General features: G+C 41.2%; 1 protein-coding gene across 1 annotated transcript in view; it reads right to left on the bottom strand.

Annotated features, from left to right (window-relative positions):
• Positions 1-3615: 3615 nt before the first annotated feature.
• The window catches only part of LOC117517488 (disks large homolog 4), a 181604-nt gene continuing 159732 nt past the window's right edge, over positions 3616-25487 (bottom strand). Inside the window, 12 exon segments of the mRNA XM_034178519.1 lie at positions 3616-3773; positions 8279-8370; positions 8475-8587; positions 13227-13399; positions 13555-13656; positions 13756-13803; positions 16563-16593; positions 16674-16716; positions 16802-16978; positions 21193-21307; positions 24342-24444; positions 24535-24687. Coding sequence (XP_034034410.1) covers positions 3667-3773; positions 8279-8370; positions 8475-8587; positions 13227-13399; positions 13555-13656; positions 13756-13803; positions 16563-16593; positions 16674-16716; positions 16802-16978; positions 21193-21307; positions 24342-24444; positions 24535-24687 — 1257 coding nt within the window. The 3' untranslated portion in view covers positions 3616-3666.

The following is a 25487-nucleotide window of genomic DNA, read 5'->3' as shown; positions in this document are numbered from 1 at the left end:
AGACAGAATACACCACAGCTGTGAGCCCTGATGACCTGCATGTGAAAACAAGCCTCAGGTGTTCAGGGTGAGGTCCTAATACTCAGCCACTCAGTCCTGAATGCATACCACCTGGTGGGAGAAACAGAAAACAAAAACCAAGCCAGCCAAACACCCCAGCACATAACATATAGCCCGCCTCAAGCTGGGCAACCCCCAGCCAATAAGGTGCTGTCTCACCATGGCTTGCTTGCTCTACTGGGTGCGTGAAGCTTAGAATAATCCTGGAAAGGCAGGCCACAAGTTCTGCAGCAAGCAACAGGACAAAAGATCAAAGAAGACTCTCTGTTTTGCAAGCTGGAACGACAGGACCGTGTGTCCTGGCCTCTTTGCTGATCTGCAGCAAACTGACGATGCCCACAAAACTGCCGTCATTGACAGGGAACTCTCACGACTAAATACTGACATTGCCTGCCTCCAGGGTAACATCAAGGAAGCAACATACACCTTCTTTTGGCAAGGGAAGTTCTTGGACCAATCCCATCAGCATGGTGTCGGTTTTGCTGTGAAGAACACCCTGGTCATTTGCACTGAGCCACCGTCAAGTGGCAGTGAGAGATCCTTGCCCTCTGGCTTTCAACATCTACAGGCCCATCCACCACCGTCAGTGCATACGCTCCAACCCTCTACTCCAAACCAGAGGAAAAAGACCAGTTGTACAACTCCCTAAACGAAGTGATACCTGGGATTCCAGCACAGAAGGCCTCTACCTAGTCAGAGGACTTCAACACCCAAGTCTGTGCTGATCACAAGACCTGGCTCACCTACCTAGGTGTCTATGAAAGGGGCAAGATCAATGACAACGGCTAATGACTGAGGGAGCTGTGCTGCTATCTTGGCCTTTGCGTGACCAACACCTTCTTCAAATGCAAGGATAGCCACCAGCTGTCTTGGAGACACCTGCGGTCCCGCCACTGGCACCAATTGGATCTAGTCATCACCAGGCCTGCAGACCTTGCCAGTGTTCTCCTCACCTGCAGCTACCATAGTGCAGACTGGGATATGGATCACTCCCTCATGGCCAGCAAGGTGTGCGTAGCTCCAAGGAAGCTGCACCACTCCAAGAAGAAATCTTGCTGAAGCAATGAGCTAGGAGGAAGGAGCGACAACGGCAGCCTCAGCAGGCATCATAGTACATGTGCAACAAATGCAGCAGAGATTGTCACTGGACTGAATAGATAGATAGAAGCAAAAGACAAAAATTTCCTGTATATTTGTATTTTCAACTGTGTCGATAGCATGGCCAAGCAGAGGGTCACCCCTTTGAGTCTGGTCTGCTTGAGGTTTCTTCCTCAAATCATCAGAGGGAGCTTTTTCCTTACCACTGTTGCCTTTGTGCTTGCTCTAGGGTTGGAAAGGTTAGACCTTACATGTGGCAGCTTTGTTGTTATTTGGCACTATATAAATAAAATGAATTAAAATTTAATTGAAAAGTGTAAACAAGCAAACAACAAAAAACAAACTGGATGCCACGCCATCATCTCCCATAGACAGACGGATGTCAGGAGGAGGTGGTCTAAATTGCAGTTTCTTGTGGACAGGGGATAACAATGCGCCAGCTTTTGCATTTGACAACACCTCATTTTTAAGTGCACAAAGGAGCGTAAGTATATTTGGTTCAAAGAAACTGATGTGAAAATAATAGCGGTGGATGAAAAATAGCAATGATTAGTGCATCGTGCTGTGTGTGGAAGAATGGGGACTTGACATCTGTATATCTGCTTGTCTTCAAATTTTTGAGTTCAATTTCTTTTTTACAGTGTACAGGAGTCATCATACATTAATTATGGCGCTCATGGCCGGTTTAGTTATATGTAACGTATAAAGCAGCCCTCTGACAGTGACAATGATGTTTATTGGCTCCTTCATCCTCAAAGTTGCCCATGCCTACTCTGGAGTGAAATCTTTTCTTTTTAATCAGATCACTTATTATTTCTATGTCAGATTTTGCAACATTAAGATGGGAACATGAGTAAAGTCAACAACCAAAAAGCAATATTACCCAGACAAATCAGCGGAATATTGTTTAGAGATGTGATTTTTATAGACTTAGTCCCCTAAGAAACTGCCATAAAAAAGATATATTTCTCTATATATTTATATTTATATATAGGTCTTTTATTTGTGAACATGACTCAGCTTTAATTAGTGTGGACACAAAAAGGGGAAAGAAGGGAAAACGTGGAAGAAAGAGGGAGAGAGAGGAAGAGAGAGACTAACCGAAGACTTACTCCTCCCACATGTGTATGTGCACCAGTGTGCACACGCAGGGGACACACGCACGCACTCCATGGCTTTTTGTGTGGCCATTGGATACAGTGTGCACAACTGGGATCCTTTTGGAAGAGTGATCAGCGAGCCGGCTGACACGTGTTGAGGTGACATTCATTCTGGATTCAGAACAGCCTCGCTTGGCGAGGAGTGAGTGAAGTCACAGCTGAGGTCACGACTCGACACGTGTATGGATGGGTGTGCGTGTTTGTGTGGGGGTGCAAATATTTCCTGCAGACAGGAACGCATGTTTCTTCTTCCACCATGAGATGTGAAAAAGGGAAAAACAAAACCTTCCTCTGTGTTAAAGTAGAGGAAACAAGCTCGACTTGATTTTCTCACTAACATTATTATTATTTCAATTCTGCGTCTCCTTTGCATTTGAGGACGCATGCACAAATGAGTTGTGTTTATCTTTGTTTTTAACGATTATAATTTGAAGTGCTTTGAAATAAAGCCTCAGGATATTTGACATGATTGTGCAAATGTCACTTTGGGTCGCTGAGGTGTCTTTGCAAAAAAGATTCATATGAAAAGAGCAACAAGACTCCGGCAGGGTGTTGCATCCTCTTCTTTCCTGTGCAGAGCCGACAGCATGAGCAGGAGGGGATGGGCGGCACCTTGTTGGACACTTCCTTCCTGGGAGGCGTTCAGTAGAGGACAGAAAGGCGCACTTGATATTAAAGGGGAGGGCGGGGGTGGCAGGGGTCATCTACTCTCTTTTAATCCGCAGCTGATGTCTCTCATGCAGATCCAGACAGCCTCCAGATCCCGTTAAATATGACCTGCCGGTTCACACCTGGCATCAGAATGCGTCTGAAATGCACCGTTGCAGTGTCCACTTGTGCATGATCTTTCACTGGCGGGGGGAAACCAATATTGCTTTCGGACAGAAAATAAATAAATAAATGAATAAAATAAAGATGCGTCACATTCTGCCCACAACAGGAGACGAAGATTTGCTCTCTCACACACTTGAAAATTTTGTTGTTGGCGTGCAGCCACAGCTGTACTTAGAGCTGTCCACCTCGTTACCATAGCACCCAAGATGCACTTTAATGCTAAGTGTGAACAGCGCCTCAGTAGTGAGTCCTGCCTCGTGAAAGTGGAACACCAGTTAGATATTTTCCTCCTTCAGTTTAATTACATCATTTCTGCTTGTGTATCCGTGTCTCTCTCTGCTTTTTGGCATCGTTCGATGTTGCGATGACACGCCGTCCATATTTTTGTGTATGCGTTTGTCTTTCTGTGTCATTCTCTGTGAATGCCGGAGACCCTTGAGGCCAGCCCGGCTGTGAGGGTGAAGGGTGGCGTCATGTGATGGGGTCAGGGAGGCGGAGGCAGGCGGGCACGGCATCACAGCCTCTCTCGAGTGGGGATCCAGATGTAAGGCCCTGATTGTTCCTCGATCACTGTCTTTACTTTATGATACACCTCCTCAAAGCTGTCCCCTTCCACCACAGCTGTAGCAAAACATAGGAGGAGAGAAAATGGGGGGTGTAGGGATAAAAATGAGCTCCAGGTGGAGAACACAGAAGAAATGGGTTTAAAATGATCAGAAAAAATGACTGGAAATAGATTAGGATTAAAAGCATCACATAATAAGCGATTACAGAAATTAAAGTTGTCCCATGCCCCCCCTCAGCAGCTACATCTTTGTGTACATGTCATTTTAATGTAAAGAAGCTGCTGCTAGCCACACCCCCTCTCCCCACTAACCAATATGTTACAGGTTGTGTTTGGAGAAACTGTGCCTCGTGCAGCTATTGCTTGTTGCAACATCAGTTGTACCACTTCATGATGAAGTGGTACAGAGTAGAACCCTGTGCGGGACTAATTTCTTCATCCCCCTCCCTCTGAATTTCGGACCGTTACCACCCACAACGTGTGTGTTTCACTCCCGCCTGTTCCCGCAATGGGCCTGTCCAGTCCCACCCACAAAATGCTGAGAATGTACGCTCACACAGTAACAGAGATGGGTTCCTTTTGTGTCTCCTCCTTTCACGTGGGAGAAAACACGTCATTTAAGCTATTACTAAAGAGATTTATGGGGATTCCCTGTCTGTATGTCATTTGATGCTTTTTCACTCAATGCCAAAAATTTGTTTTGTTAACATTAATTTTACCCCACAGCTTTTTTTGCCAAGCCTTGAGCCCTTTTCAAATATTTACAAAGACTTTAAATTGATGTTGCACAGGTTCTGGAAGTCACCGGAGCATTTTTGACAGCAATCATCAAACCCTTCACCGTGGTTCGGTTGGTGAGTTGAACCATCACGTTTAGTCCCACTGGCAAACCAACCAAGCAGCCCGCATGCCTGTAGTCATCTGGGAGACCTGGTGGGTGTAATCCAACAGAGGTGGATCAAAGGAGGCCAGCAAACGGTCGATAGGAAACTATACCGGGCCAGACCACTTCACATGATCCAAAGTGCCCATATAAGTGAACCTGCAAGTGTTCTGATTAGGGATGCACTGATACCACTTTCTTCCAGACTGAGTACAAGTACGAGTACATACATTTAGTTACTCATCGACACAGCGTACTGATACAAATACTTAATGATACCATTAGTTTTACGATAACTTCAAAAACATTTTATTCATCAGTTGTTCCTTACTTTTTGACTGTAACTGCTACCAAGATCATTAGCTTTGTTTTTATTTACAAACATTTGACTTAAATCATGTTTCACTTTTTGACTACAACAAATTGTCCTTTAACTTTAACTGTGTGTTTTCTAACAAACATGACACTGTCAGACATCTCACTGAAATGCAACCTGTGGACTTCACCACTACAAAACATACAACACCAGGAACAGAACTAAAATTGTCCATCAATAACTTTACTTATGTCTGTGAGGACTAAGCCTGTTTTTGAAAATGTGAGGGGCAGATTCTTTTTGATGAAAAGAAGCTTTTCTGCATTATCAGCTGTGAGGCTGTTCCTGTTTTTATCTACAAGGTGTGACACTGAGCTAACCAGCCTTTCACTCTCCACACTATTTTTTTTTTTTTTACTTTTAATTAAATACGTACAGGTAACGTACACAAATACATACCATAAATGTTTTTCCCCCAAAGGTGGAACACGTAATATTGAGCACGGCATCGCCTGCACACGCACACATGGTGTTTGTGCGGCGTCTCCGCTCCACATGGAGACAAAACTGAGTCATTTTAACATTATTTGAATTTTTTTGTTTTGTGGACCATGGGAAAATTTCATCACATGCAGACCGATTTGCTTGTGGTAAATGAGACGTTAATGAATGAGGCGCAGTGACTCTGTCAACTTCTGGCACAAAAGTGTGGCTCGTTGAGGCGAGCGAAGGTTCTGAACGCAGCACGATAGACATTCAAAGGGGTATCGGAGAAGTTTTATGATTACGAGTACAAGTAAATGAATATGGGATGGGCCAATGCCCGATCTGGTATCGGGATCATTTAATTTTCTTCACAATAATTTGCAAAACCAAAATACACCACTAAATTCCAACCAGGTTTATTCTAATTAATTTCTATATTTAGTACCCCGTTCTTTCCTTTTCCTTGCTTTCTACGTTTTCATCGTCAACATATCGTAATAAAACTATAAATCATTATCCATATTCTCAAAATCTCAGTCACATGTGTTTGGACCTGTAAAAGTGTCAATATTATGCCAGTTGTTTTGTCGTATCCAGTTGAAGACAGCTCTTTAATCAATGGTATCCAGAATTTATGACTTTCATATCAAAGACTGATTAATCTCAATCTTAACATTATTTTCCTGTGCTTATTGGCAGGTGATTCCTCTTTCAAGGTATTTGATTAAATTTCAGATTTAATTAAATCTTGTTTTAAATTTAAATCTGCTACAACAGGAATGGATTGGACATATATTAAAAAAGTGAAATGAACTTGAAAACACAAAACATGAAATATCTTGGGTTCATAGTGTCTGCAATGAAACAGAAGTCAAAGTAAATGTAAGGATCTTGTTTTATTTTTTCCTTCAACTTGCATTTTCCATCGCCCATCTTTTTCTGATGTGGGGTTGTTGGCTTGTCTCCGGTAAACTATAGCTGAAATTTCACTTTTTTTAATTTTTTTTTTTAGGAAACTGTGAAAATAAATATATAAATAAAGACTGACTAAACCTGAACAATCGAAACGCATACTTATTCAACAGTTCATTAAATGTCTCATATCTTATGATTAATAGCAGACAGCAGATCTGTGAGAAACCGTTCTGTGAGCTGCTGTGATTTGCCCTAAATGTGTCTGTAAGATGTAAGATGATCAAATTTTCAGCAGCCATTTCACATTTATCTCACTGGCGTCTGGCAGGAAAATGGAAATGCAAAGTTCATCTTTGCTGCGGAAGCCTTTTGAGTCTTATAATTATGACTACTGGCATTTGGTGGCATTACAAACACAAATGAGAAAATGCGATAAAAAGGTCAGAAATAGATTGAGATCATGAGGAAGTTTCAAATGTACATATCATCATGTGAAACACTAGCCAAAGAATGAACGCCGAGCCAGAATGCATTAGGTGCCGAGTAAAACACCGGGGTATGAAAAACACAGGCAGAGCTGCTCATGTCTATTATGTGTCACACTGCCACACTGATGGCTTAGAGCCATTAGTGCAGGAAACACATTTGTCATGAAGAAACAACTGTCTGCAGGTTTGTGCGCCTCCTACTGGTCACCTCAGTGGGCAAATTTATTGATTAGCACCACTTTGTGTTAGGAATTGCAACAAAGCTCTGTAGATCCCACTTGTAGCATATGGTTGTCCATGACTGTACTAACTATTATACTGTGGTAAAGGATGCACATTCTTAGAGAGCACACAGGACATATTGTCAGGGGTGTAGCTAGGAATTACTTTATTAGGGTGGGGGGCATTATCCACTACATGCAGCAATCAGTATTTCCAACATTACAAAATACTGAGGGCCTGTTTTAAAAAGATCCCATATAACACATGCTGAATTGCATTGGCTTTCCAAACATTTGCACGTTAAAAAGATTTACTAAGAATAATTGTGCACATGACAGCAGGTGGTAACATAATGTAGACAGTAGTATGTAAATGAGGATTGTGTGTGTGTGTTAATGATTTTAAGCTCAAAATGAAATTCCACTTGCAGCTATGTGCATTGTACTTTGTTCTGGACCCATAACTGAGCATGTTCACATGCAAGCAACTAAAACAAACAAACAAACAAACAAACAAACAAACAAAAAAACAAAACAAATACAATCTGCTATTTCAGACATTTAATTATTGTTCCATTGATGGTATTTAAGCAAACTGCTAGATAATCATTCTGTGTTCTGCTGGTATAACACACCAAGAACTAATGCTTTACACATACAAACAGATCACATCAGCAGTGATCCTCTACAGACTCCACTATGTGCATGTGTGTGTTCTGTGTGTGCTTGTGATGCGAACAATGTGTGACACGGGGTGAGTACAAAATTAATTAAGTGGAATTTGAATTTGGGTTTCTTTTTTTTGAAACAATACTTTCAAATGGTCTTTTCAGTATTTCAAAACAATAATTTTCTAATGCAGTTGTTTCATTTTGCCTGAGCAGTATTTTGAAAGTGTGAATCATTTTCTGAAGCAATTGATTCATGTAGCATTCCAAGCCTTGTGAAACAGTGAATCAGCTGATAATACAATTTCTCCTTTTAGCGTATTTTACTACTGTGAAACAAGGACTCATTTTCTATAGTAACGAGTTTGTGTTTGAGGTGAAAGATTTGGTGAAACTTTTTCCAAAGCAATAGTTTAATTTGAATGTGTAAAACTGTTAACAGTTTAATGAAACTATTTGTTCTTCTGTTTCACAGTATCAAAAAGCTTCATATCTATAATCAGTATGTTTATAGGTGGGTTATAGCTCCAAAATCCACCCTATAGCTACTCCTTAGTATGTAATCATGAGATCTCTCGTCTTACCTGAGAAGCATTCTAGAAAGTCTTGTTCTAGTTTGAGGGCTCGGTCCATTCCTTTCCTGGCCTGCTCTTCTGTCAGGCGAGTGTTGATCTCTCTGTTAACATCAATCATACATTAATCTGTGATAGTGAACATTTCATACTTGTTAGCTTTCCAGAGACTTTAGCTTTTCCTGTTTGGCACATTAAAAATACGTACAGGACGTTCTCCAGTGACTTGGGTCGGACGAAGATGGCGATGGGATGAAGCTGGGCTGCTTGTAGTCTACGGACAGCGTTCGCCGAGACATCCAGAATGCAGTGTTTCCCTTGCTACTCACACACACACACACGCGTGCACACACAAACAAAAGGAAACTTTAATAATGACAAACAATTCAAACATTTACTTTTGACTGATGACTATTAAATTGCTCCTTTGTTTACGTTGTGCAAAATCACTTTACTGCAGGGATTAAAGCACAAAAAAAAAAAAAATCTTCTGACTGAAACTTTGTTTTTATGGCCAAATCATAAGCTGTTCACTATCTGCCTTTTATAGAAATCCTTCTGTGATCGTGCCCTAGAGTCCAATGCAGCATATTATAGAAAAATTTAACCTACACATTATTTAAGTACTTCAGGATAACCACATTTTAAGGGGACAGCTTTTCTACAGCTTTCAAAAAAAAAAGGTAGTGGTGCTTGGGGGGGGGTTCTTTTTCTGGTTAAAGTGTACCTTTGTCAGCAGGGGGTCTGGAGGTTGCTCAAGGCCCCATGAAAATTTTGGGGTTTTGATGTCCATGGATGCATTCTTTAGGGTTTTTTGATGACTATTTTCTCACCCTGATCCCCCCAATTTTGTTGTACTGCTTAATTTGTGATGTATTTGTATTTTCTTTTGCACATTTTCACCTTTTTTTTGGCTTTAACCAAAATCACAACCTACATGTTTGTTTGATATGATTACTAAACACAAGAACTGTAATCATTTTCATATTTTTGGCTTCCCTCATCCTAACTGACCTGATTTTAAAGCCAGAAAATGTTAGGAGAATCATCACGCAGTCCCCAAAAATCTGATTTTATAAAACACCCAAACTGAGGTTAAGTGGTTCAGACTAAAAAGAAGGGTGTGTTCAGGTGCCTTTCATCACACACAGAGCCACACACACACTCCACCCCTTTATGCATTAATGAGATTGTCATTGGCTGCTGTGAAGATGGCTCCCTACAGAATATAGCCCAGACACTGACTTCATTTGGGCTCTTCTAGGTCTTTGTTGGTCTCTGTTGAAAACCAATGGGTGACGTCATAGAGGCTCCATTGATTATATGATTTTAACACGCAGTTCTATGGGAAAATGCTGTGTTTTGGAGCCAGCCTCGAGCAGCCAGTGAAGGTACTACACTTCCACATCAGCCTCAGCTCCAGCGGGCTCAGGTTACCACTTGGGTTTTATAAGCACATTTTACATCATACCATCCTTGAGTATTTGGAGGGGAGTGGGGGTGCATTAGTGTTTGTTGTTATGCGACGCGGGTTTGCAACTCTGTTCTTAGTTTAACCACAGCGAGGACATTCACAGAGACACTCAGAGCAGACTTTGAAAGAAAAGAAAGGTTTAAAAATATGTTTGCAGCACTCTGCTCTTTGCTCGCTGTGTCATCACAACATACAGCTTGGGACTCCAGCGAGGGTGGTTGCATCTCCTCCTCTCTCCTCTATCTCTGCTCCAACCTTCAAGTCCCCTACTTCACCAGACTGTGAATTCTTCAAACTATATTGGATTAACCATGGACTTGATCAGCTGGTCTCTGAATGCTATTGACATTTTTTCAACCAGGAAATCAGGATCGGGGGACTCTACATGCCCAGATGGAACCTACCCTGCGAGCTATGTTCTTGACACCTGGGAGACATGGCATGTTGCATGCTTTGTGCCATTCTCTGTGGAGGACATCGAGGATTTATTTATATTTGGTTTTATTGTAGGAGGGCTGGTACTTATTGGTTTATGTGCTGCCCTGACCTACCAGAGAATTGGCAAGACGGCTGCCACCAGAACCATGACCCCTCACCTGTCCATCATGATTAATGAGTTGGGCAAGGCGATACATTCTCAGACTGCGTTAACCCTTGAAATCAGACGCAAAATAGATAACATCTCGGAGTAAATGCACGCCTTGCAAAGGAAGATGTCGCAGACCAGGGAATAAATACTTGGTTCTGGTTCTTCATGTGAGCTGCAAAGGTGTTTTTCACTGCTCAAACATAAACATTGCAGGCTTATCAGCCTCTGAAGGACAAAATGCCCCATAGTTTTCCTCCAGAAGAATTTCTACGGCCTTGGTGAATTATTCGGTTGGCTTCTTCTATACCTTCTCCAACTCCAGCACACATGGACAGAAACTGACATACACTTACTCATTTGCCACTCACACATGGACAGAGACTGAAAGCATGCTTCCACCCCCTCCTGTCCTAATTCCCCTCCTCATCCCGGCCCCCGCTCACGCCACTCCCTTCCCCCTCTGGGGTGCCGCGCAGTTTTAGCTGCTGTAGCTCCCCATTCCCTCCGCAAGCTGGCGGCGGCGCAACTACATATTGCTGTGCTCCCCCACACTCACATCACTTCAATTCGTTAAACCGACTGTTTCAAAGTTTAGTGCACATAAACAATGTCAAATGTTTATGTGTTGTCTTTAATTCTGATGTGTGCCATTATTACGGTAAACAAGTAATAATTGTGGATTAATTGCTGTATCTTGTCTGTGGTAATTGGAGTGTGGACGTAATCTCGTTCTTGTTGCACTTGTGTAATGACAATGACAATAAATCTCATTCATCCATCCATCCATCCACCGCGGTGTGAGACATCGACACTCAAACACACTGCCCCACCCCCTCCTCCAGACAGGGTGCAGACAGTACACAGAGAAACAGACACAAGGACTCACTGATGACAGCGAGGTGAAAAACAAAATGTTATTCTAAAAACATATTTTTGAACGTGGTGCGCATGTGTCTGAGGGATGCTGTAAAGTTTATATTTTGCCTCCAGCCTTGATTTTGTGTCAGGACAGCATCAGCCTGAGCCCTGTCCTTTGGTAGCTCAATTAACAGAAATCCATCATAGCGACACAGAACATTAATCCCTGTGACTACAGCTGCCTTTTACAGTTAAATACTGGGAATGCATGTCAAACACCCTCCAGGTCTCAAAGTTCTGTCTGTGTATAGAGAAACTATCTGACTATAAGCTAAGTTGAAGCTTGAAACTGCTTGGTTCAGATTGCTGAGACATGTGCCACACAAGTTCATATCTGGTCCTCTGCTCATTCTTTCAGTCACATCCACTGAGTAAGTCTGCAGGAGTCCCTGTGAGAGAGGTGGAGGGATGGCCATTGTCTGATAGCAAAGGGGACTCTGCAGGTGCAGGTTCTTCCCTTTTAAAGCAACAGGCATAGAAACTATAGCGTTATCTAGCGCTCTTGGTTATGAAAGTGCATACAGAATATAAATTAACGGAGGGACAGCAATCGAAAGCACAAAATAAGAAACCGAGCCATGGAAAATAATCTTGTGGCAGATAGGGCTGTTATCGTGAGCGTGCAAGTTGTGAGTGAGCACAGATGTGAAGGTCATATGTGGTATGATGTATTCAGCAAGTAAAATAAAAGATGTATTATGCAGTTAAGCTGCAGTTAGGTTGCAGTTCTAACATCTAGTGACAGTTCACAATAGACAGACACAATAAAGACAGCTAGAGAACGCCACAAGAAACAGGCCGTTTCTTTGAGGTTTGAAAATGCAGCAACTTTTATGTCACCTGGTGAGGTTTATTAGCTTGATTTATATGCATGAAACATGACCCCTTTAAGCAAAAACTCACCACAAGCTGTGGATTATGAATCTCATGGCTAATTGTTACGATTACTGTTGCAATTTAGTGCTAAAATAAAATTGCTGCGAACATTCACTAAATCTTTTTATTTTAGTACATAAATAAATTTCAGTCTTGTCCCAATGGACACAATTATATTATCATTAGTACAAGTATTGATTTGATTCACTTGGTTAATATTTTTTAAAAACCTGGAGTGTACGTCACCGAGCATTATGCCATCACAGGCACAATTTTGTTTCCCTTTATGTTTTTGCGTCTTTGGTGACATGCATTCATGCTCCCTTGCTTTCTCTTGTGATAAGCAACAGGTATGATTCCATATTTCACAAAAAATAAGGGTTCTCAAACTTGTTAGCCTGCACTAGAAACCAGCAGACAGTGTACAGCAGTGCAACTGCTGATTGCTCTTCTTTTTTATTTATACTCCAGCAGCACTGCAAAATTCAAAAGGTGGAATAATATGTCGCTATTGGGCTACTGTACCAATATGACACTGCAACATGTTGGCCTCCATGATGGGGCAAATGGTAAATGGACTGCATTTATATAGCGCTTTTCCATCTGCATCAGACGCTCAAAGCGCTTTACAATAATGCCTCACATTCACCCCAATGTCAGGGTGCTGCCATACAAGGTGCTCACTGCAACTAGGGGACTAAGGACCTTACCCAAGGGCCTTAGCGATTTTCCGGTCAGGCTGGGATTTGAACCAAGGATCCTCAAGCCAAATCTCTCAACGCTTTAACCACTAGACCATCACCTCCCCATGTAGCTATGAAGGACTCATCCTAAGCTCATGAAAACACATTGATTCATTGTTGCAGACAATTACACACTAATAAACAGATGGTTATTAATACTTTATTCCATTTCTGCTAATATACACCAATAAATCCTGCACACTGTAGCTTTAAGTTATTAGTAAAGTATTTTAACAATTCATTTTGAAAGTTGCATCTCTACCTGTTAATCACTTTTAAGATAGTAGTCTCCCTGAGGACCTTGGTCAATGATCATTTCTTGTTCCACTGAGATAGATATAAAGTACTGTAAGCGTGTACCTGCTCAGCCACCTCGCGGACACTCTGGACACTCGTGCCATACAGATGACTGTTGTATTGTCCAGCCTCAATGAAGCGATGGCTCTGGATGTCCTTCTCCATCTGTTCCCGTGATGACACAAAGTGATAGTCCCGCCCATCCACCTCATACTCCCTCTTGGGTCGTGTTGTGTCTGTCAAGTAAAAAGCAGCACAATAAAACAAGCTGACAGAGATTTAAAGCAGCAAGTCTCCTGGAAAACGCGAAGCTCATCCTGAAATAGCAAACGTCAAATCAAAAGAAATTTGAGGACTGATATGTCTCTGTACATGACAGCAAAATACGTACGCGGGACACAAGATCCAAACTTGTCGGGGAACTCAGACAGCAGGTCATCGTTTATCCTGTCCTTCACAGGGCCGAGTATGATGATAGGTCTCGCGTAATGAACTTGGCAGGAAGACAACAAGAGAACAGAGTGATGCCAGGTGGAAATCAAAGCAAAAATAAAACCATATAAAAATATTATGGGTTTTTGTGCAATCTTACCTTCTACCTGGCCAACAGTCTCATAACTGTTTGAGGTTTTATCTCTCCCTGGAAACAGGACACAGGACCATCAAACAGATTTAGAAAAATGGCTTCATCTTGAGGCTACATTGCCGTTATTAGCAGTTAATGGCTGTAGGTGGTGCTGTGTGACACAACAGTAACTTTCAGTGCATGCTACTTGATCCTTCAAAGGTTGGTTGCTGGATATTAAGTGAATATTAATATTACACTGTTTGTTTCAGTAGCTACCTCAATCAACCAGCTGTCTGTTTCTTTTCTGTCTGTCTGCATGTTTACAGATGCTAAAACTCAAAAATGAGTTTAGGCCTGCCACGACGAGTCGACCAGTCACGACTACGCCAACTATTGAAACCGTCGACAACTAATTTAGTAGTTGACGATTCATTTGCTTTGAACTTTGAACCAATGAAGCAGTGCTTCGATCCGCTGCTTCGTTGGATTGTTGCTTTGCTTCTCTTCAGAAGCGGCAACTCCGTTTCTTAATCCCTCTCAAAGCCATTGAAATATGTTAATCGTGAGTCACTTTTGCGGATTAAAGTGACTAACTGGGACTCCTGTCTTGTTGCGAGAAAGAAACGAGAATCCTCCTCCATTCTGCTGCTCCAAATGCTGCGCTGCAGAGTCAAGTTAGAAAAATAGAGTTCGCTTGGAATTAATAACTTCAAAGCGAATTGCCGTTTAAATCAAATGACACCTCTTTCCAAACGTTGTAATACAAACAAACTGTAATTGATCAAAATGTTTTTTTTTCCTCCCAAAATGAGACGTCCTGGCTGATGTGCAGCAGCCCAAGACTGTATGGCTGCAGACCTGCAGACTCCAGCAGCCAGCTGAGCTCAGCTCAGACGTATGGAGAGACATCCATGTCATTAATGTCTGAAAGGAAATGCTTTTGACAAAAACTACAGATTTTTTCTACCTATGTCCAGCGATCAAGGATACAGTGACCAATTCCATATTTATTTACTTTAAGACTCAATAAAATGTTGTTGACATAGAAAACCTGTAAAGCCTACTTTCAGTAGACAGAAAATTCACAAGAGGTATTAATAAGGGAATCAATAAGGAATTGGATTGATAAGCAGAATTGATAATGGTATTGATAGATAAAATGCAATAAGCTGCAAATTACGTATGATCCAACTAGTCGACTAATCGCAAAAATAATCGGTGACTAGTTGACTGTCAAAAAAGTCGTTTGTGGCAGCTCTAAATGAGTTTACTAATTATTACTGTGAAAGTTTGCGGAGAGATGATTTTCCAGTTAGCTACTCTCCACAGGTCATCAGGTATTTTAAAAACAATCATGATGGACAAGTTGACAGACAAGATCAGATGATGTCTACTGTCTTCTGTAGTGAGGAAGAAGGTGGAGATGAGTCTGAAAGAGTGGAGGTATGCACTGGAAAGAAGGTGAATGGGTATATCGTGAAAGTAGATGACTTTAAATACAGAGAGGTGAAGAAGAGAGTTCAGGTAGGGTGGACTGGCTGAAGAAGCATGGCAGGAGCAATTTGTGACAGAAAAATATCTGCAAGAGTGAAAAAATGTTTAGAAAATGGCCGTGAAACCAGCTACTGTTGTATGGGGTCGAGGTGGAGGCACTGGCAAAAAAACAAAACAAAAACAAACGGGAGGTGGAGATGGAGGGAGCAGGGATGACGATGCTGCAATTCTACTGAGGAGTGATGAAGATGGACAGGATTACAAATCTAGAGGGACAACGCAGCTGCACTGAAAGGTAAAAAAGCTATTGTTTGTAAGGTTTAAAAAACAGCAGCTGTAGTTGCCAGAATAATTCAGCAACAAACATAATATGTAAGCATCTTTACAGAACAACCAATAAATTTTATAGTATAAGATGTAATAAAAAAGACATTAAAACCATTAAAATCCAACAGCATTTTTTTTTTTTGGTGTAGGGTGGGTGAGGTATAAATGAACATTGTCATACTGTTTTTTAAACTAATTATTTCCCCATTCAATTAATTTTGTTGTGCTGCTCCCATGTTGCTCAGGGCTCAGGGTTTGGTGTGGGAGCCACATGTTGATCTTGTGTTTCAAGCACAGATCCAAATGTGTAGGAGAATGGGCCTCAAGCAGCCTTGAACCTGGGATATTTTACTTGGGAGACAAGCACACTTGGTGCTTATACCACTGTGCTGTCACACAATGGCAACTACTCTCAAAACATAATGAATTACATAACATTTTGCCATATTAATATATTTTACCATATTTGTACAAAGTATGATAATATGGGGAGTTCTGAAAAAAAATCAATGCTGTGTAGAACTGAGTGGGTTTTATATATATCAACAGGATAAAATGGATTCTGCAGTTCATTACATTTTCAGACTAATTTGCACCATTCAACAAAATGATGATACAAGCAGTTAGTGTGCTTGCTTCCCAAACAGCAGTGCAGTTTCACTGTGGAAGATATTTAACAGTAATCCCTAACAATATTCAACTGTAAAACATAGCGGTAGATTAAAAGGTAAATTTACACAACATGATCCCTTTAAACCAGAGGTCTCAAACCGGTTCCAGAAAGGGCAGAGAGGAATCAGTGAAATCACCTGCTGGAGTGGGTGGTTGCACAGAAAGCCTGCACCCTCTCGGCCCTTTCTGGAACCGGTTTGAGACCTCTGCTTTAAACTCTGCCAGTTTATCTAATATTGTGAGTGCCTTATGACATCACAAAGACCTCAGTCAGACATGATTACCATCATAAATCAGTGCACATTCTGAACATGCTGTTAGTTTTTGAATTAAATTACCTTGAGACCCCAAACTGTCCCGACTGTGGTCCTGTAAGAGGAACGAGAGCAGAAAATTAAACAAGCACAGTGAGACAACACATGCTTCGTACAAACACAAACCATACTTACCCGCTCTTTGGTGTTGACACGAGACCACTCTTTTCGCTCCACCCTGAACAGATCAGGAAGACAAATGAAAACATATCAGTTGTGGTTGTCGGTGCCACTCCCACTAAACACAGTGAAAACTGTCTGACCTGTGCTTGCTGGGGATGAAGCCCATCTCTTCCGCCTCGTTCTGTGGGCTGACCTTACGTGCCTGCCACCACTCCTCATCGCTGCAGTCCAACACGTGAAGCACATCGCCAAACTTAAAACCTAGAGCCTGACTGAGGAAGCCGCAGTCGGCAGTCTTGTCGTAGTCAAAGAGAGCCCTATGTGAAAAGAAGAAAACCTCTTTTTAATCATCTGAGCCCAAACACACTCGCGTAAATTAATTCACGTAAATATTGTCACTGGAAATACTGTGTCTGCTCTCCTGGGGCCTCGTGTACAAAGGCTGCAACCGCACAAAAACGTGGCACTAACGTTCAGATATATTAAAAGTGAAATGACCGTGGAAAAGTGTGGTGCGCCACGCCAAAATCATAGCCGGGGCACGCATGTTTGTAGAGCTATTGTTCGTTTACCGACACGTAGAGGTGGCACTGCGAAACTGTTAATAGTGTGAAAACAAGAAGTCATCAGTGTGACGTGCACATCAGAGATACACTTTATGAACAATTAACACACCCACGTTTGCAATTATATGGGTGGATATAAAAGCATGCGCAAAGTGATACGTAAAATGACATGAACAATGGCTGCATTAACGTTGTGGACCTTGCAAATGTTGCAATCCGACGTGAGCGAGTATTGAGGGAACGCGAGGATTTACTTGCAAATGATGATAATTGGCTCATAAACCGATTTTTATTACCAAGGCCATTGTTATTAGAGTCGCACACAGAACTTGGCCGGCTCTCGAGCGCAATACAGCAAGGAGGCAGGGATTGTTTCTGCCCACACAGGTGCTGACCACACTGTGCTTCCTGGCAATGGGGCATTCCAGCGTGAGCTGGCCGATTGGTCAGCAGTGTGCCAGTCAAACTTGAGCCGAGCCATGCCAGCTGTGTGGAACGAATCATCCGAATGTCATCCAGGTACATGACATTCCAACATTAAAGCACAATTTGCAGTGACTGCCGGTTTCCCTGATGTAACTGGAGCTACTGACTGCACACATATTGCTATTGTCATGCTTTGTACCTGTGCTCTGTGTTATGCCATGTTTAAGTTTAGGTTTTTATAGTTTTCTCGGTGCTGGGTTTTTCCTGCCTGCTCTTTTTCTGTCCCTATCTCTCTTGTCTGTCTCTCTTGGTGCTTGGTGGTGGGCGTTGTACTCTGCTTGGGCCACACCCAGTTCTGGACCTTTCCATACACCTATTTCTAATCTGTATCTCATCACCTGGGTGTATTTGGGTGATTCTTTAACTACTGGCACTATTGGCCTTGTAAATGTAATTTCCACCACACCATTGCCTTACAATATAAAGTGCCTTGGGGCAACTGTTTGTTGTGATTTGGCGCTATATACATGTGCTCTGATGTTACTGTTTATCTCCATAGAAACTACCCACACAATCTTTCATACAAACTTTTTAAAGGGACATTATTGTTGTGGTGGAAATTACGGAAATAGTGTGGGACAACTACATTTTGTTAAAAAAAAAATCACTACAGTTGTATGACATTGAATACCCCAATTATGTTTTGATTATTTTACTGATATTTTATTCAGAGATATTTTAAAACATTAGAAAAAACGTTTGTTTACTATTCATTTTTATCATTGAAGATCATAAGTCTGGGTGTGGGACAAGCACAAAACGGCAATACTTGCATATAATGATGCTGAAAAAAGGTGAAAAAGTCTTCATAGACTACTAGGACAAATTTCTTCAAACACTTTCATTATAAAGATAACTATAAAAGTGTGAAATTTCCCCTTTTTTCTTTTTTTCATAAAATATGATTAAGGGACATAAAAGTGCCCGTAGTCTAAGAATCACCCATTTATGTCCCACTGGTGGCACTACTTCTTCGCTAGATCGCTTATATTCACTAAACATCTGCAATATCCGTGAAACATGCTTGTATGAGTTGGCCGCCATCCGCACATGTCCGCAATTATCTGCAGAGAAACGTTTTTCTGTTGCCAGAATTTTTGAGCTGCACAAAAGTTTGGTTGTGGATGACATCTGCCTTACATACTCAATACATACACAATCTATGTGCTGTATATCCACCGTTATCCGCTGATATCCACAGCTGACAGGGAATTGCGGCTTGGCAGCAGACTGGGACAGTGTGTAAAATTAATATATAGCGTACCTATCATGTCCACATCACGGACTAAATTAAAGTGTAGAGAATGCATACAGACTGGCCACAAATAAAGCGCCTGCATTACCTCTGCTTTGCATCTGATTTGCAGACAATTTGCAAATGCATAACAAACACTTCACGTAAACCCAAAGCACTACAACCCCTGGCAAAAATTATGGAATCACCGGCCTCGGAGGATGTTCATTCAGTTGTTTAATTTTGTAGAAAAAAAAGCAGATCACAGACATGACACAAAACTAAAGTCATTTCAAATGGCAACTTTCTGGCTTTAAAAAACACTGTAAGAAATCAAGAAAAAAAAGATTGTGGCAGTCAGTAATGGTTACTTTTTTAGACCAAGCAGAGGAAAAAAATATGGAATCACTCAATTCTGAGGAAAAAATTATGGAATCACCCTGTAAATTTTCATCCCCAAAACTAACACCTGCATCAAATCAGATCTGCTCGTTAGTCTGCATCTAAAAAGGAGTGATCACACCTTGGAGAGCTGTTGCACCAAGTGGACTGACATGAATCATGGCTCCAACACGAGAGATGTCAATTGAAACAAAAGAGAGGATTAGCAAACTCTTAAAAGAGGGTAAATCATCACGCAATGTTGCAAAAGATGTTGGTTGTTCACAGTCAGCTGTGTCTAAACTCTGGACCAAATACAAACAACATGGGAAGGTTGTTAAAGGCAAACATACTGGTAGACCAAGGAAGACATCAAAGCGTCAAGACAGAAAACTTAAAGCAATATGTCTCAAAAATCGAAAAATGTACAACAAAACAAATGAGGAACGAATGGGAGGAAACTGGAGTCAAGGTCTGTGACCGAACTGTAAGAAACCGCCTAAAGGAAATGGGATTTACATACAGAAAAGCTAAACGAAAGGCATCATTAACACCTAAACAGAAAACAACAAGGTTACAATGGGCTAAGGAAAAGCAATTGTGGACTGTGGATGACTGGATGAAAGTCATATTCAGTGATGAATCTCGAATCTGCATTGGGCAAGGTGATGATGCTGGAACTTTTGTTTGGTGCCGTTCCGATGAGATTTATAAAGATGACTGCATGAAGAGAACATGTAAATTTCCACAGTCATTGATGATATGGGGCTGCATGTCAGGTAAAGGCACTGGGGAGATGGCTGTCATTACATCATCAATAAATGCACAAGTTTATGTTGATATTTTGGACAATTGAAAGGATGTTTGGGGATGATGAAATCATTTTTCAAGATGATAATGCATCTTGCCATAGAGCAAAAACATTCCTTGCAAAAAGACACATAGGGTCAATGTCATGGCATAGGGTCAATGTCAATGAGCAGATCTGATTTGATGCAGGTGTTAATTTGGGGGATGAAAATTTACAGGGTGATTCCATAATTTTTTCCTCAGAATTGAGTGATTCCATATTTTTTTCCTCTGCTTGGTCTAAAAATGTAACCGTTACTGACTGCCACAATCTTTTTTTCTTGATTTCTTAGTGTTTCTTAAAGCCAGAAAGTTGCCATTTGAAATGACTTTAGTTTTGTGTCATGTCTGTGATCTGCTTTTTTTCTACAAAATTAAACAACTGAATGAACATCCTCTGAGGCCGGTGATTCCATAATTTTTGCCAGGGGTTGTATATGTGGCAGAAATCAACATACCTGCAAGTCATTGCCAGTCCAGCTGTGGAGATGTAAAGATGTAGTTATGGATCCCCAAAGACATAGTGTGATAGTTGCTGTCATCCAACAACATACCAATCAATGTGTCCAAGTCCAGCAATTGCTCCAGAGACTGTGGTGTTGATGTGAATAGTGATGCCGACAGGCCTGAGTGCGCTTCTTTTATGACCGCAATGCAGATGCCGCGCACGCAATACAACCACTGTTGCCGCAACACATGCGCGATGCATTCTCAATACATCTGTAATATGTTCGTGATAATCACAATGTGTCCAATCCGTTTCCTCAATACATGCGTGATAGTTCGTCATATATTCACTATACATTATTAATATATCTGTAAGGCATACTGAGTAATTTGCCATTTCTGGCCAATTTTGTGGCTGACGACAACGAACGGCCGACATCTGTATACTTAATTCATGTGCAATTAAACCTCTCCCCAGTGGGACCAAGCCCTAACTTTTGCCACAGAGGATAAAAGTTACACCAAGCTAAAAAAATCATTTTTAGTGTCTGCCGTCTCTCTGTCTCACCTGATGTAGAAGCCTCTCTTTGGGTTGCTTCTTAGCGTTGTTGTCCCAGAGCCCATGCTGCTGTTCATCAGCTGTTCACGCAAATCATGAATCTTCGCCTCAAAGCGGCTGTATTCTGAAATACCACCACATAAAACCATAAAATATTTTTGTTTCAATCAGTGTCAAAAATTTTAACACTGATTGAAGAAAAGGAAGATTTTAACTTAAAATCTTACTTCTTCCCACAAAAGGAAGATTTTAACTTAAAAGCTTACTTTTCGTGTACATAACTATGTGATAATTTTGTTCCACTCAAGATTCTATAGTTCAAAAATAAAATAAAAAAATAACGCAATGCAAAAATACCTTCGGCTGTGTGAGCATTGTGTTCTTTATAATTTTCAGTTGTTTAACTAATTATTAAGATCCTACATACAATTTGTACATGTTCAATGAATTGATTGATTAATCAATCAAAAACAATATTTATGTTTTATGAGCGGAATTGGTGCAAAACAAGGAATATTTGTAGATCACCATCTATGCATTTGTAGGTATTCTCGAGGTTGGTCATCTTAGCATTTAACCTCTAGCGGCGGGTTTTGTCAGTGAATACATGGCTGAACTCAATATAAATACATGTAATTTGGTCACTTTTCAAAGGGGTCAGACTCGTCAATAAAGTCAATTTAATGTACAATGGTTCATTTCAGGTCAGCTTGGTGTATAAATCTCACCTTTCGAGGCAATGATAGCTGTCAGCTGGCTGATAGAAGCAAGTTAGAGAGAAAACCAAACAGGCTGATTTCAACAGAATAGCATACATCCCAGGGCATGTTTTCACCGAGCGGACAGTCACAGAAGTACGATTCTTGCCTTCGGTTTGGCCACTTCACCAAAGCTTGAGTTAGCGGAACTTAGTGTGGCGAAGTGGATGAGTTACTTTCAATTGTCAAAACAATTGGAAATCATGAATAAACATGATAAGTCAGACTTCTGACACCACCCTGGGAATTTCACCCAGAGAATTCTCCAATTAGAATAACTCCAATGAAACGCACAAAGGTTCGTTGCAAACGAGGCAAAGCCGGAGGTTCACTTAAAAAACAAAACTTATTGAAACTGATTTATTATAAAAGACAAGAACCAACAATCATAAAACACACAAATTGTCCATGCGTTAACATAAACCAGCATTCCCCATCTGCAGGTGTCCACTGTGAACACCAGAGGGCACCATTACACCACCAAGTCCAGCAGGTAGGCGTCGGCATCTCCAGGCCTATGACACATCAGGGCAGGTAGCAGCAGACATCAGGGTGGAGCAACGAACTCAACTCCAGGTAAAGCAGCAGCGACATCTGCAGGACTCACTCCTTTCCATCATGAACCTGTAACACTCCGTCAATCCCAGCCAACACAGCACAAGCCGAGGAATCAACACTGCATCAGAGCGTCCAACAGCCAGCAACCACTCGGTACGAGCACCTCACAACAAACGACAACTCCTACAGGTCTCTCCCTTCACAGGAACGTGGAAGTGGAACAAACACCTGCAGCAAACATCCACAAACGAAAGAAAGAAGAGCACTCTCCGCCCCTTTTATGAGAAGACCATCCTACACTGATTGGCTGAAATCCAACCACCAGCTAAAGCTAATTAATTTCATTCATACTGTTACACAGCCACCAGCTGAGAATCCTTAATGGCCCAGTCACACAGCACTTAAAGGGCAACGAAGCCCTGACGAAACAAGAAATCTGGACTTTCGTTGACTTTCGCTGGCATCACTTAACCTTTGCGCAGCTTTGTTCCTGCAGCTGGCGCTTCGTCAGGATTTTTAAACTGTTGGAAAAATTTGAATAAAGGGCATTGAAAACCTCAATTCATCCGTGTTTCATTTTGCTGTCGTTCTTGACATTTTTTAATCGTTTGTTTAGTTTTTGTAACGTTATTGTTTACTTTGACTTCGTTCGACCGGCTGAATGTTTTCACAGTGCAGAAGCCAGTTTGTGAGCGCTGAGGCTGCTGCTGCGTTCATGTACCATTAGAAATTACAGGGCAAACTCAGCCTGTTTGCTTGGATTTTTTTTTATCTGGGTGGGGGGTCAGCTTCAATGGGCTCAGGCACCTTATATAGGGAAGTATTAATCTTTGGGACAATGCAGGTGTAGTGTCTTGTCCAAGGACACAAACCAGTAGCCCAAGCATATACTATATATTGAAAGTACAAGTCCTATCTCACAGAGCTACCTCTCTGATTTGCAGTCCAACCAAAGGTGTTGGCATCACCCACAGCTGCACTTTCTGTCCATTTTTTAAATTCCAGTTTTACCGTTGTAAATTTTGAGCCATGCTGTGATATCATCTTGCATGCGGACTCCAGACCAAGGGTCAAAACACAGGTGTTTTAAGGTTCCGGAAACATTTCAGAGTTAGCTATCCACTAATGTGTCAGTACAGGCATAACGTTTCTGGCGCCAGCCATAGCCACATGTTCTATCCATTCTTTAAATCTGGTTTTACTTTCCTCTTCTGATGCATATTTCATCCCATATTTACTCACAGAGTGTGAACCATGTTTCTGACCTCAGTTGCTAGCATAATTTGTTAGCTGACACTGATGTGAAGGTGGGCATCAGTTGGCAGTGCACACTGACAAGCATACAATGTGCACAGTGTTTCAGGAGGTGGCAGCCAAATATCACAGAAATTCAACCACAGTTGTTTAGAATTTTTTGTAACACGTTCAGCATCTGCTAACCATCCAACAAGTGGCAGACACACCTATAGGATATTACACAGGCTAATAAAAATGTTGCTTTTCTGATTGGTTTGATGCATCAAAGTTCACCATGAACTAATCAGTTCATCATCATGATTTGCACCTTTTCATTTTCTGACATACAAGATGACAGCAGATAGTGTTTTTTAGTTATTGTCTACACAAGCTGGTTGGGATGGACAAACTCACTCACATTTTTGCTACCCATGATTATTATTATTATTTGAACAAAATAAATATTTTATTCTAAGGTACACAGTAGGTCAATAACTGCAAGGTTTTGCTATTAAAAGAAAAACCCCACTGATAATGAATCATAGCATTCAGATTGTCTTTGACTGTGCTGAGTGTGACAGTGATCATGCTGTGTTGTGTTTTTACCGTCAGGTCTGTACTGAGCGATGATGGTCACTGTCTGGCCAGCGTTCTTCAGGGCCGCGGCCGCCTGCTCATGCGTGGCCATGCGCAGATCCACACCGTTCACCTGATATACACACAGACACTTTTAACAACCAGACCTGAGTCTAGCATGGTGTTTGAGTGTGACAGCTTCACGAAGAAACAGGGTCCTTACACTGAGGATCTGGTCGCCTTTGTGCAGCTCTCCGCTGAGGTCAGCAGGCCCTCCGGCCAGGATGAAGGAGATAAAGATTCCTTCTCCATCTTCTCCACCAACAATATTGAATCCCAGACCTGTGGAGCCTCGGTGGATCAGCACTCTTCGAGGCTCCCTGGAAATGAGATGCAGATGAGATGAAAATTTTAAAACTATGGTCATCTGATTAGTACTAAATCAGCTGTAGGCTCAAATGCAAACAGTAATGAAAGCATCAGAGGGCTGATATCATGCATTTGGAAAGTATTCACAGCGCTTCACTATTTCCATATTTTGTTATGTTACAGCCTTATTTCAAAATGAATGAAATTCTTTTTTATTTTTTGCTCAAAATTCTACTCACAACACCCATAAAGACTGTGAATAAAGTTTAGATTTTTGCAAATTTCTAAAAAACAAGCACACACACACACATATATATATATATATATATATATATATATATATATATATATATATATATAAATGTGTTTTCTGGGCTTCATTTATACCAAATGATGACATTATTTAGTGATTAATATGAGATTCATATCAGTTCCATGTTGAATGTGGCAATATCTCGAGAAAGGTGTGTTTTTCCTATATAAAACTTAATATTATGACTTTTTAAAATTCTATTTTACTTTGAGACTTCATCATGAACTCAGTTATGCTAATTAATCACAAATATTGTACTGATCAATATGAGCCTTTTAATTAATCTCTAGGCCACACTTGTAGCAGCGATGCTGTGTTAAATGTTTTGTGGGCTTTGTTTTTCTTGATCTGACTAATCTGTTCCCAAAGGTTAATCATCCAGAGACACAAACCCAAAACAGTCCAACGAAGCTTGGTGAAAAATCTGTTTTGCGGCTGTTTGTGCACACACAGCACGCACACACGCGCACACACACACACACTTTGTCTTATAA

This window comes from Thalassophryne amazonica, chromosome 9, assembly GCF_902500255.1.
Source record: "Thalassophryne amazonica chromosome 9, fThaAma1.1, whole genome shotgun sequence".
Lineage (NCBI taxonomy): Eukaryota > Metazoa > Chordata > Actinopteri > Batrachoidiformes > Batrachoididae > Thalassophryne > Thalassophryne amazonica.
The sequence above is the reverse complement of the archived record's forward strand: the minus strand, read 5'-3'. Positions and strand labels throughout refer to the sequence as shown.